Source organism: Hyperolius riggenbachi, chromosome 9 (assembly GCF_040937935.1).
Source record: "Hyperolius riggenbachi isolate aHypRig1 chromosome 9, aHypRig1.pri, whole genome shotgun sequence".
Taxonomy (NCBI): Eukaryota; Metazoa; Chordata; class Amphibia; order Anura; family Hyperoliidae; genus Hyperolius; species Hyperolius riggenbachi.
In genome coordinates, this window is record NC_090654.1 from 17,926,845 (window position 1) to 17,941,233 (window position 14,389).

General features: G+C 44.0%; 1 protein-coding gene across 2 annotated transcripts in view; it reads left to right on the plus strand.

The window, feature by feature from the left end:
• TNRC6B (trinucleotide repeat containing adaptor 6B) overlaps positions 1-14,389 on the plus strand; it is a 216,385-nt gene that overhangs the window by 32,303 nt on the left and 169,693 nt on the right. For both annotated transcript variants that reach the window (XM_068252030.1, XM_068252031.1), the window contains exon 3: positions 1,246-1,341. In XM_068252030.1, the coding sequence (XP_068108131.1) occupies positions 1,307-1,341 (35 nt within the window). In that variant the 5' untranslated portion in view covers positions 1,246-1,306. The remainder of the gene's footprint in view (positions 1-1,245; positions 1,342-14,389) is intronic.

Sequence of the window (14,389 nt, forward strand, 5' to 3'; positions counted from 1 at the left end):
GTTTTTGCGATTCAGCCAGCGCAAACGCGCTGGTGGAAAAGGGCCCTTAGAGAAGCTCTTTTGAATACATAACTGAAGTATCTTAACTCTTTCTGTACTGGAACCAATATGAGACGCATATCTGTGCCACTAATGTTTTGTTTCTTAGCTGTACTACCCATATAAGTGATTATCTCATCAATTTATTTTCACTTCATGTTCCCTTTAAAGTGTGTGACACAAACACAATATGCTGCGTCAGTTAAAGGAAACCAGACACCAAGGATACTTACCTTTTTATACATACCTAGGGCTTCCTCCAGCCCCATCCGCATGGATCGCTCCCGTGCCGCTGCCCGCTCCGGTATCGGGTCCTATAACTTTCTCCAGTCGCGGCCAGTCTGCGTAAGAGAAGTGCGCCCTGTACGTATCTCTCCAGCCGCTGCTGCTAGAGACAGACGTAAATAGCGCACTTGTGTCAGACTGGCTGCGACTGCAGGAAGTTGCGGGACCTGCTGCGGGCAGGCGGAGGACGGCAATGTGGGAGCGATCCATGCGGATGGGGCTGGAGGTATGTATAAAAAGATAAGTACAGTATATTCTGGCGTATAAGACCCCCCCCCCCCTCAACTTTTACAGTTAAAATATAGAGTTGGGGATATACTCGCCGTATAAGACTACCCCTCTTCCAACGCATACCAAATAAAAAATTTTAAAAAAATCCTATACTGGTGCTATGTATGAACGGATGCTGGTGCTGCACTGTATGTGGTACCCAGTATATAACCCTATACAGGTGATTGATTGACTGGTTGGATTGGTCAGCTCTCCCTGTCTCCCTGCATCAGAGCGGTATGGAAGAATAGGTCGCGCAGTGCCCATAAAACACGCCTCTTTCACTCTTCTGGCCCCACCCTTGTATCCTTCTCTGCCTCTCAGATCTCGCACATGTGCGCCTGCGCCGCTTTACTACAGTCCTCAGCAGCGAGATCTAAGAGGCGGTAACAGGATAGGGCGTATCTCCCGGCATCAGACACCCGGCGTATAAGACGACCCCTGACTTTTCAGAAGATTTTCAAGGGTTAGAAAGTAGTCTTATACGCCAGAATATACAGTATGTTTCGTCTCTGGTACACTTTAATATGTTTATTGGCATTCCATTTTTATCACCTTTGAATTGTTTGCATCTTACTGACCGTCTCATCCTGTGACTTATTGTTTACTTCTTGCACGCTGTAACTCGTCTTCTCTGCTTTGTGTCCGCAGACAACATCCGCGTGTGATTCTGCGCCATTTTGCACACCGTTTTTCTTTCCCATGCAGACGAATGAGGGAGAAACACTTGAAGAAAGCTGTCCCAAGGTCAGTGTGTTGGAGGAACTGTGTGCCGTGCATTCCGCTGATAGCTGAAAAAGAAACCCTCCCTGCGCAGCCTATGGACGCATAGTCTCAATTTGTGAAATAAACCCTTAAAAATTCATTACTTATTCACCATCATAGCCAGTGTTCTGTAATGTCAAATATGTTTATGGAGGAGGCGTCTGTTTCTTTTTTTACCTTTTTGTTGCATTAGAATAAAATATTCTCGTCACTCCTGCTCAGGTTTGAAGTAAACCAGAGACAAAGTAAATAAAAAAATTGATACTTATCCTCCCGCCCCATAAACACGAGTCCCACGCCATCCTCCCGTGGTCTGCCGGTCAGCTGCGATCAACCCCGGTAACTGCGTCAGTCTTGATCTACTGCACATGCAAGGTAGGTCCGCGCTTGCGCAGGAGACCCAGACTGGACCCGACTGAGTCAGTTACTGTGGCTGAACGGCAGACCGTGGGAGGACGAGTTTATGCTGCTGGAGGAAGCCCTGTGTATCATTTTTTTTTTCATTTACTTTTCTCTAGTACACATTAATGTTGCTCCAATGATCTGAAAGAGCACCTGAAGTGAGAGGGATACGGAGGCTGCCATATTTATTTCCTTTTAAAGGGGAACTTCAGCCTAAACAAACATACTGTCATTAAGTTACATTAGTTATGTTAATTAAAAGAAATTATGTAATATAATCTCTTACCCACCGTTTTAAACAAACAGGCAAATGTTTGTGATTTCATGGGGGGCAATCATCTGTTTCATGATGGCAGCCATCTTTTTGGTTGAAAGGAGGTGACAGGGAGCAGGAGACACAGTTCCAACTGTCCTGTGTCCTGATCACCCGTCCCAGCTGCGCTCGCTAGGCTTCAAATCTCAAATTCAAAATAAATTTGCACCAAAACAGCAGAACGAGAACTACATCAGCAATCCCATCATGCTTTGCACAGCATCAGGGGAAAAATGCCCGGGCAGTTTTCTTCTGTGCAGCTAAAAATGAGGCTTGGGTAAGAAAAAGTTCTGATGCTGTTAAAGAAACACCAAGCCTTTTCAATACTGCTGAGTAGATTTTTAGTCTGGAGGTTCACTTTAAACAATACCAGTTTCCTGGTGGTCCTGCTGATCTCTTTGGCTGCAGTAGTGTCTGAATTACCCATGTTTGTTTCAGGTGTGTAATTCAGTCATACTTCAGTCAGCCTGCTTGTTCAGGGTTTATCGCTAAAAGTATAAAGGTGGACATACATCAGGCGATTTGGCGGCTCATTGACTGGGGGGGCGGGGCACATTCACCATTATGGGGGCAGCATCAGGGCAGCGATTTCAGATTTGATCAGAGAGCGATCTGTCTCTTGGTCGATCTTCTGATGTATGGGCACCTTTAGAGGCAGAGGATCAGCAGGACAGCCAGGCAATGTCCATTGTTGAACAGGAAAAAACATATAAGGCAGCCTCTATTTCCCTCTCCCTTCAGGTTAACTTAATTGTGCAAGAAAAAATGAAATCGTCACTCGAGCGTCTCAACCAATTCAAAAAAATGTAGAAAAATCGTTATTCATGCAAACGCACGGAAGCACATTAGGGAGGAGCTTTTGCAGGGCTTGAGGCCGGCCTCCTGGTATGCTTATCTACAGGAAGGGATTATGAGCCTAGCGGTTTGAGCGCAAGGTTTGCATCCTGATTGACAACATGCGCGCTGCAGCTACTGTATAGATGGATGCGAGGAGGTTTTGCAAACCATACCAACTGTAATTAAAGGGGCACTACAGCAAAAAAACTGTAAAATATGTGCAAACCTATACAAATAAGAAGTACGTTTCTTCCAGAGTAAAATGAGCCATAAATTACTTTTCTCCCATGTTGCTGTCACTTACAGTAGGTAGTAGAAATCTGACAGAAGCAACAGGTTTTGGACTAGTCCATCTCTTCATAGGTGATTCTCAGCAAGGCTTTTATTCTTTATAAAGATATTCCCTAAAAAGGATTTAAACAATGATGCTGGCCAGCTTCCCTGCTCGCTACATAGTTTTTTGGCAGTTGGACAGAGCAACTGCCATTCACTAAGTGCTTTTGAAAATAAATATATCCCTAAGAATCCCCCATGAAGAGATGGACTAGTCCAAAACCTGTCGCTTCTGTCAGATTTCTACTACCTACTGTAAGTGACAGCAACATAGGAGAAAAGTCATTTATGGCTCATTTTACTCTGGAAAAAACATACTTCTTATTTGTATATGTTTGCACATATTTTACATTTTACAGTTTCTCGCTGTAGTGCCCGTTTAAAGAGGAACTTCAGCCTAAACAAACATACTGTCATTAAGTGACATTAGTTATGTAAATTAAAATAGATAGGTAATATAATCTCTTACCCACCCTGTTTTATACGAACAGGCAAATGTTTGTGATTTCATGGGGGCAGCCATCTTTCTTCATGGGAGCAGCCATTTTTTTTGTTGAAAGGAGGTGACAGGGAGCAGGAGACACAGTTCCAACTGTCCTGTGTCCTCCTTTCCCCTCCTAGTTGCTAGGCAACGAGAACATCATCAGAAATCCCATCATGCTTTGCACAGTATCGGGAAAAATGCCCGGGCAGTTTTTTTTATGGGGCGGAGCTTAGTTTCTGTGCAGCTAAAAATTAGGCTTAGGTAAAAAAAAACAAAGTTCTGATGCTGGGAAACTGTTAAAGAAACACCAAGCCTTTTCAGTGCTGCTGAGTAGATTTTTAGTCTGGAGGTTCACTTTAACTGAGGAGACCACCCAGCTTGTGTGACACTCCAGAATACAGGACTTGGAGGAGTCGTTTGTTTGCACGGCTCTACTTTCTGCCGTTGGTTTAGGCCTTAGACACACTGCAGAGAACTTTTTTATCCGTCACCGCTGCATTTGCTTATTTAAACAAAGCGCTCCCATTAACTTGCATAAGAATCATGTGAAAACCGATATGATCACGATTTTCCCCCCCAAAAAAATCTGTTGATGCAATTTTTATGCAAGTCAGTGGGAGCGTGTTTTTTTGTTTTTTTTATAAACGCGAATGCATGGCTGACGGATCAGAAAGCGCTCTGCAGTGTGTATCAGGCCTAAGATTGATGTGATGTGGACTTTGTGCTATTGAGGTGCTATGCTTATAGGCAAAACCTAAACCTTAGCCAAGTATAGAGTTTAGTCAGCTCTGCATTGGAACTTCCATACTGTGCTAATTAGTAATTACACCAGAAAGGAAATGTGTGCATCAACCAAGTGAACCTGACTAATCTGGCTTTGCAAATTTGGCCTATTGGCTAATCACGAGACATTGCTCATGCAAATATGCATTTGCTTTCGCATGCCAAAATATGCAGGGTCAAAAACCAACACCGCAAAGCAGTCGCCCTGCGGGAATTAGTTCATGCTACATTAGCACTATCCAGGGGCGCCACGAGGAGGCTTCCCAACTTCCATACTGTAGCATATTTTGAGCTTGGCAAAGCAATTCTGTTTGTGCTTAGTGGATTAGTCTAGTCACTGCGTTTCCCAAGCCTGTGACAGAATATACCGTACAGCGACATTAGATATTAGAGACACTGAAGCGAAAAAAATTGATATAATGAATTGTATGTGTGGTATGGATAATTACTAGAACGTTAGTAGCAGGGCGTTGGAGTTGGAGTCGGGGCAATTTTGGGCACCCGGAGTCCGAGTTGGAGTCGGAGTCGTGGTTTTAGAAACTGAGGAGTCAGGAGTCGGAGTCGCATGATTTTTGTACAAAATCCACAGCCCTGTTAAGTATTAGACTAAGGAGTCGGAGTCGAGGAGTCGGAGCCTGAGCAATTTTGGGCACTCGGAGTCGTGGTTTCAGAAACTGAGGAGTTGGAGTCGGAAGCTGCTGCAAAAGACCCCCTTCTTTTTTTTTTTTTTTTTTTTTGTGGCCCGCTGCTGTCCGCGTATAAGCCCATCCGTACTGTGCATGCTCCGCAGAGGAGAAAGCCCTGCATGGGTGGACTTGTGCTTCTGGGCAGGAGGGACATATCCTTGTACATGTGCATTTTGGTTGCGCTTGTACACTGACTTGAGCCACAGGCAAGAGCGGGTATCCAGCAAGCTGTTGTCGGGCTTCTTTCACACTGTAAATCGCAATTCTGATTTGCAATTTTCACTGGATGCTAGCAACACTAGAAGAAAAATGCAGGAAAAAAACTCAGCATGCAGGACCATTTTATTGCACCAGACTCGGAATTGCATGTAGCGTAAAAGAGTCCTAAAATATGCTTAGAGGGTCCCGGCACTGGAGCAGTTTGAGCCATTTGAAGCACAGAATTGTGACACTGCCAGAAAATAATACTGTAGGGGGGTTGGGGGAAAATGAGTTGTTACCCGGGGCTTCTAATAGTCCACCGCAGGCATCCTGTGCCCGCGCAGCCACTCACCGAAGCTCCGGCCCCGCCTCCAATTCACTTCTGGAATTTCAGACCTTAAAGTCTGAAAACCACTGCGCCTGCGTTGCTGTGTACTCTCTTCCGCTGATGTCACCAGGAGTGTATAGCACAAGCCCAGTATGGTCTGTTTCTGCGCAGTACGCTCCTGGTGACATCAGCGGTAGCGAGGACATAGCAACGCAGGCGCAGTGGTTTTCAGACTGTAAAGCCTGAAATTCCATAAGTGAACCAGAGACGGGGCCGGAGCATCGGTTAGTGGCTGCGCAGGCACAGGACGTCTGCGGGGACCATTAGAAGCCCCGGGTAAGTTCAACTCATTTTTCCCCGACCCCCCCCCCCCCCCCCCCCCCCTACAGTAGTCCTTTAAGTTTTTGTGATATATGTTTATATACGTTACTATATAATAGACCAAATGAAAAGTTTTCTGATTCATTCATGCAGTGCTGAAGTGGTTGGTATACAAAGTAAGAAAAGACACCAGTAAGGTCATAAGTTCTTATGACGCTGTAATAAATGCAATGTTGATTTTTAGACTCTCTAGTCTCTTTATTTAAAGCGGTATTGTCACCATAAAAATCAAATTTCAACAGCAACTGGTCTGAGTGTATTAAGTGATAAAGATGCTAATCCTGCATTCAAAACTTTTTCTGCTGTTATGGTTTGGAGTTATCACATACTTTATAAACACTGGCACTAGTGCCACACAGTGCCAAAGAGTTGAATGCTGGGAGTTCTTTTTATCTATAATATATTCCTCCTCTTCCATTTATTTCCCTGCCTAGCTTTCTTATCTGAAACACCTCTGCTCACTTGTGTTTACAGGCAAGGCTGAGGTGACTCAGCAATTGGAGGCTAAGACAGTGTAGTTCCTAGTATACATTTCAGTGGGAGTGTCTGAAGACTCTGGGAGCAGGGCAGCTAATGAATACACAATGAGCAAGTAAAGGGAGGGGGGAAAACAAGAGTCAGAGAGGATATGATGTCAGCATTAGCTTGGCAAGATGGCTACTGCCTAGAATAGGATTTTCTGCTTTTCCTTTATAAAATTCACAGGAATCATTACGTGGAAAGTACAATACATCTGTTATGTAAGTAGAAGTAGTATTTATCTACGTATATGTGTTTTTATTTCTAGGCTAGAATGGGTGTCGCTTGTTCTTTAAAGGGCGTGAATGGGGCGGGTAAGGAGAGGGTGATGGGAGGGAACATAGCAGCAAGTCCGCCTCTTCCTGTCTGAAGAATTGACTTTACCCAAAAGTCAAATTTTTCAGGCAGTGATTACAGTGACTGGAAGAAAGGAGGTGAGTAACTGGCAGCATACAGAGGTATGTGGCTCCAGAAGGAACATACCTCCTTGCTTCCCTTAGCTAGCTTTGGCTCGGGTCAGGTGTGCTTTAAGGGGGAATAAACCATTCCTCTCCTGCAGCATCCAGCCGGCAGCCCCAGCTCTGTTAGCCGCATGAATGGCGAGTTAAATCCTCTGCGCTGAGCATGTGACTTTGTGTAGTGTAATTAGCAGCCTTGCTGGGAGTATTGGGCTTTCCCATCCCCGGCAGATTGGAGTTCGCTCAGGCGTGTAATCTTGTTTGGCTGACATGATATTTTTGAGTTACTTAAATATGTTGTTCAGGCTTTACCGTGTAACGTCCGGAATGGTGTTTACTCTCTCGCTGTGGCAATGATCTGCGCAAGAGGAAAAGGGTTTCGCTAAACTCTCATTACGTTCTATGCAGCCTTGTATATTTACGATGAATTGTTGGTGTAACAATCAATACCTGCTCAAACACTGACGGGGAATCTCTGCTGAGCTGTCAGTCACAGCTTTTATTTTTAAAAAGTATAAAAAAACAAAACTGAGGCCTCAATTCACTAAGCTTATCTCCTGTCTTTAAAGAGACTCTGTAACATGAAAAAGATCCCCTGGGGGGGTACTCACCTCGGGTGGGGGAAGCCTCCGGATCCTAATGAGGCTTCCCACGCCGTCCTCTGTCCCACGGGGGTCTCGCTGCAGTCCTCTGAACAGCCGGCGACAGACCCGACTGTCAATTCAATATTTACCTTTGCTGGCTCCAGCGGGGGCGCTGTGGCTGCTTTCCTCTCCGAACTACACGGAAATACCCGATCTCAGTCGGGTCCGCTCTACTGCGCAGGCGCCGGAAACTTGCCCCTGCACAGTAGAGCAGACCAGACGGCGATCGGGTATTTCCGCGTAGTTCGGAGCCGACAGCCGTCAGAGCGCCTGCGCAGGAGCCAGGAAGGTAAATATTACGTCACAGCTGCACGGAGGGCTGCAGCGAGACCCCCGTGGGACAGAGGACAGCGTGGGAAGCCTCATTAGGATCCGGAGGCTTGCCCCACCCGAGGTGAGTACCCCCCAGGGGATTTTTTGAGGTTACAGATCCTCTTTAATAACTCTTCTAGAGTTGTTACCATGGTGATAAGGCATGTAGTATTCAGGAAACATTTTACCTCAGGCAAACCTAAAGTTAACTCTTCTGTCTTTAAGTTAACTCTTCAATCCTTAAAATAACTCCAGAGTTAAAGACAGGCTGTTTATTAACTGCATGTGAAAATAACTACAGAGGAGGTAAATTAACTACAGAGGAGGTAACGTACGGAATGAAGAGATAAGATAACTCTCTCTTATGTGGAGGTAAGTTTTCTCTTGCCTTATTATCTCCAGCATGATCTTAGTGAATTGAGGCCAATGTATGCGGTCATGCTGAGTGACAAACCCAAAACAAACGTGCAGATCATTTATTCTTGCTTTTTCATGACTTAAAGAGAACCTGAACTGAAAATAAAAAGTCAAAATAAACACACATAGGTGATACTTACCTCCCATGTAGTCTGCTCATCAATCTCTTTCTCCTCTCCTGCGTCCTGTTTGGCTACTGTGATCAATGGAATTCTCCATCCTCTATGTTGAAAATGGCCATTACCCCAAAACAGCTTCCTGGTCAACACACTGTTACGTCGCCCACTTGAGCCATAGGGAAACATGGACACTACCTTGCACATTCAGTTGTAACTGACAGCAGCTGATATATAACTGACAGCAACTTGTATATTTCAGTTCTGACAAAATATTGTCAGAACAGGAAGGGATCACTGTAAGAAAAAAATGGTGAGCCTCTGAGAGGAACTGGCGGTGAGGTTAGTATGTAATATTCATTTGCAGCTACGTCATGTGTTTGTTTTAAATAATTTTACTCAGTTCAGGTTCCCTTTAAAGTGGATCCAAGATAAACTTTGTCATTGCATAATTGTGTTCCTTTTCTATAGTTTATAGGGCATTCCTCAAGCCAAATACTTTTTTCGTTTTAATCCTCTTCCCTATAAACTAAACAAGCCTCGCCCACAGCTCCTTTTTGCCTTGGCACTGTAGCAAGGGCTTATGGGAGCTCAGTCTGGGCAGGAGGAGAAGGAGGAGGTTACTAGTCATTGATTTCAGAGGGAGGGGGGAGGAGAGGGGACTGAATTTACACACAGGCAAGCTGATAGCATCTCCAGCCCTCAGCCTGTGACAAACAGAACATGGCTGCCCTCATTGTATCACAGCAATAAATAATCATAAACTTTTGAAGCTTTTTGCAGCTAGATTTGCTGTGTAAACTATTTTTGATCCGCTTTAAAGTGAGCCTGACGTGAGAAGAAACGTATGAGATTATTCATTCTAAATGTAGTTTGGTTGATAAATGGAACATTAGTAACATAGTCGTTTTTTAAGATTTGTATTTTTGTTTTAATGGCTTAATTTTTAGGATTGTGTCAGGCTGTCACAGTTGCGGTTTTGTTTCCACATTCTGTCTTATTAAAGTGAACTCTAAGTGAGAGTTTTTTTTTCATGGAGGCAGCCATATTTCCTTTTGAGCATAACCAGTTGCCTGGCTGTCCTGCTGACCCTTTCCTCTCAGCCATAGCCCCTGAACAAGCATGCAGCAGATCAGGTGTTTCTGACATTATTGATCTGACAAGATTAGATGCATGCTTGTTTCTGCAGAGAAATAGACCAGCAGGGCTGCCAGGCAACTGGTATTGCATAAAGTGGACCTGAACTCTTCTATTGGTCCATTTCCAATCTGACATTTGCATAAGACTATACTTCGCTCAGAATCTATTGACCGTCACTACTAGGCAGATTGGGGAACATCTACACTTTAGATTTCAAGCCAAAACAATCTTCCACCCTTGGAAAGCTTAACCACTTTATCGACCTTTACAGTATATCTACGTCCTCTGGGACTTCATCTAAGCCACGAGGACGTAGATATACGTCTTGTAGCTGAAGCAGTGCTGGATTGGGCTTGTTCCTATGCACTATTTGATGCAGTACTAATTTTGTGAATGGGAGTAAATGTTCCCTGAACCAATAAGATTGATTTTTACTATTACAAATACTTTGTATTTTTTTTTTACTATGAACTGAAAAAATAACACTGGCGTTATTTCAGAATCCAATATCTTTACCATAAATTGTGACAGGAACATAATCTAAGTTTTGTGATAAACATTAGAAATACCTGAACAAAATTTGTTTTTTTTATTTACAGTTGTACTTTTTATTTTTAAATCGGAATTGGTAAAACTGAGAAATGTTGTTCTATTTTTTTTCCCTCTTTTTCCCATTAAAATGCATAGAAAAAAGAACTTTGAGAGAAAACATGCCATACAATGAAAGCCTAGTTTGTAATGAAAAAAATTGTATTTAATTTAGGTGTCATAAGTAGGGATAAAGTTATTGCTGATTAATAAGGGCCATAGTTAAAATGTAAAAACTGCTCCGATCCATAAGTGGGAAACGAGGTCTGGTTGTGAAGTGGTTAACATGTGAATGCAGCATTATAGATGTGCAAACGAGTTGTAATGCTAGGCACAGACTGAGATTTTCTGTCAGATGTCCGTCAAATTGATTATTTCCGTCACGTCTTATCTGATTTTCCGTTCACTCCTATGGAAAATCGATTGGAAATCAGATCAGACCTGTCGGGAATAATTGTTCTGGCAGTAAATCTGACAGAAAATCTCATTGTGTGTGCCTAGGTATCTGCTGTTTTAACATTTTTAATTTGCAAAATTGTAATTTAAATGAAGTGTTTTCTGTGCCTTTTTAAAACATGTTTAAAGTGCATCCGAGATAAAAAACTTTTACTCATTACATATAGTTTATAGGGCATTCCTCAAGCCAAATACTTTTTTTGTTTTGTTTTAATACTCTAATTCCCTATAAACTAAACAACCCTCACCCGCAGCTCCTTTTGTGCATTGGCACTGTAGCAAGGGATTATGGGAGCTCAGTCTGGGCAGGAGGAGGAGGTTATATTGAATTCAGAGGCAGAGGGAGGAGGAGAGGGGACTTAATTTACACGCAGGCAAGCTGATAGCATCTCCAGCCCTTAGTCCAGGCATGGGCAAATTTGGCCCTCCAGCTGTTGAGAAAGTAAAAGTCCCACAATGTATTGCAGGAGTCTGACAGTCAGTCATGACTCATAAAAGAAAATGCATTGTGGGATTCGTAGTTCCTTAACAGCTGGAGGGCCAAGTTTGCCCATGCTTGCCTTAGCCTGTGACAGTGTGACAAACAGAACATGGCTGCCCTCATTATATCACAAGAATAAATAATCATAATCTGTTGAAGCTGTTTGCAGCTAGATTTGCTGTGTAAACTATCTAAACTTTAGATAAGATATATAGACAAGTTACTTGTTATAGTTAGTTTTTCATCTCGGATCCGCTTTAATTTTTGGGAATATATAAAAAAGCACTCTTTGCTGTGATATAAACCCAATAATAAGTGAGAGAATTGTCAGTGAATTACTCCGGAGGACAGGATGCACAGATTGCTGTTGTGAAAAAGACACAGATGGATATATTCATGTCTCACTGATCTGCTTCGAGATACCTAATGCCTGTCACAGAGCATAATCCATTAGTTTAACCCAATGTGTAAGTGCTAATCTGTTAGCACATTTGTGGCCATTCTCTGCAGACCCAGAACAAACCTCACTCATGTCCAGTGCACACCAAAAACCTCTGCAAATCTGCTAACGCTAGAGGTTTTTGAAGCAGATTTTCAGAGGGATTCTAGGCATGTGTAGAGAGGTTTTCTAAACATGCCTAGCATTTTTTTTGGAACATTTTGTGTAGCAGATTACATATATTGTTACAGTAAAGCTGTTACTGAACAGCTTCTGTAACAAAAACGCCTGGAAAACAGCTCTGATCTGGCGTTTTCCAGAGCGATTTGAGCTTTTCCTATACTTCACATTGAGGCAGAAACGCATCCGCAAACCGCAAAAGTGCTGCAGGACCCACGTTTGCCGTTTGCTAAAAACCTCAAACCGCTGGTGTGCACCATCCCATTGAGATACATTAGCCAATCGGTTTCACAGGCGGCAGCGGTTTTGAAAACACTGCCAAAAACGCACCAGGCCTCATGTTTTTTCAAGTTTTCAATTTCACAGAACTTTAATTCGCCTCAAAAAAATATTTTTATGTTTACATTGATCAACTGAAATAGTCTTGTGTGCCAAACTGAAAAACAGATCTTTGCGTAAGAATTTAAAGCAAATCTCAAGCGAAAACAAACTTACGAGATGATGAATTGTATGTGTGTAGCGATTGGTGTAGCAAACAGACGTCTGGTTATTGTGTGATCTGCAGTATCACCAATAAATCAGACACTATACCTGATTATATGGTGATCTGCAGAATCACCAATAATGCAAGTATAGCTAACAAGGTAATAACAAGTGTTTGGTGCTTGGTGCAACAGTAATACTGATTAGTTTTGGCAGAACCTCACCAGAGGAGCTGGTGGGAACTGACAGCAAGGAACCTCACCAGTGACAAGGGCTCACTGGTGAGTGGAGTGGTCAGACAGATCGGTTCGGCAACAGACAGGAGGATACAGTACAAAATCGGCAGGCAAAAGAATAGAGATATTTCAGGCAGAATCAGCAACAGGATCAGATGGGCAAAGGTACAGTATCAGATAGCGTAAGAGTAGTCAGGAGAGAGCCAGAGTCATACACAGATAATCAAGCAATAATAACAGTAGTAATAATAATTTCTAGTCTTGTGTGATATCCCTGGTTTCCTCCCAGATCAAAGCACACCAGAACTATCTAAGGTCTGAGTGCTCACACTAAGCATTCGCAACAGCAGACAGTGTGCAAGTAATTCCCGGAGGCTTAAGAAGCGGAGGAGACCCCCTCGGCCACGCCCATCAGCCAATCCAAGCTGCCAAAAGTCTCCTCTGACGTCAGCCGACCGGCAGGTCAGCTGACGCGCCTCCTCCCCGCATAAAGGTCCTGTCTGTGTGCATGCACGCGGCAAAGCCACTCTATGAGCCACTGACAATCCCCTCGGCGTGCTAGACGCCGGGGGGACAGGCGAAACGCCCGACAGGGAAACCGAAGCAGCTGCGGGGGCATCCTGACTGCCCGCAGCTGCATCTCCACAGAATGTTACAATGCGTAGTACAGATAACGAATAGACCAATAGTAACATAGAAAAAGTTTCATTGTTTTCCAGTACAGGAAGAGTTAAAACACTTGAATAGTTATCTATGCTAAAGAACTTCTCTGAGCTATCCAACCAACTTGGTCAAACTCGGTCCGGTTTTCTAAATAAAAGTTCCCATACACTTACTCGATTTTTCGCCTATACACAGCAGATTCGATCACTGTGATCAAATCTGGTGTGAAATCGATGTGCAAACGCTGACCGATTTCCGTCAAAAACCGATCGATCTGTCCGCATGGAAAATTTTGCTTGATCGCCGGCAGGTCGGGAGTGCGTCGATATCGGCGTTCGAATGTCCGACGACCGATGCTAGTGGCGCATGTCCCTGCTGTCCCTTCTCCGCGCTAGGCTCTGGCTGGCGTCACTTCCTGTCGGGGGAAGTTTAAACAGTAGAGCGCCCTCTACTGTTTAAACTTCCCCCTGATAGGAAGTACAATGAAGCCCAGAGCGGAATAGAGACCGGGAGACTCGCGCCAGCCGGATCATGTAATGTATGCTGGGGGCAGCGGCAGCTCCACAGATTGTGTATCGATTTCATAGTGAAAACAATTCAAAATCTGTTTGCAGTGTAGGCAGCTAATAGATCCCTCTTTGATAAGATTCGATCACAGAGGGATCTATCTGCTGGTCGATCTGGTCAAATAACTACAAAACTGAGCCAAAAAGCCAGAGAACAGTCAGACACAAGTGGCTCAAAAATTCTGGAGAGGTAAGCCAACCATGTATTTTTGGTGTAGAACAGGAGTGGAAATCCCCCCGCAAGCCTTATTGGTGGTTGTAGATCTTTTAACCTGAAATTTGTGAGTGACGCTCTTAAAGGACTACTGTAGGAGGGGAAATGAGTTGAACTTACCCGGGGCTTCTAATGGTCCCCGGCAGATGTCCTGTGCCTGTGCAGCCAGTCACCGATGCTCCGGCCCCGCCTCCAGTTCACTTCTGGAATTTCCGTCTTTAAAGTCGGAAAACCGCTGTGTCTGCATGGCTTTGTCCTTGCACCCGCTGATGTCACCAGGAGTGTACTGTGCATGCCCAGTATGGTCTGTGCCTGCACAGCATGCTCCTGGTGACGTCAGCGGTGTGCGAGGGTACGGCCGCACAAGCGC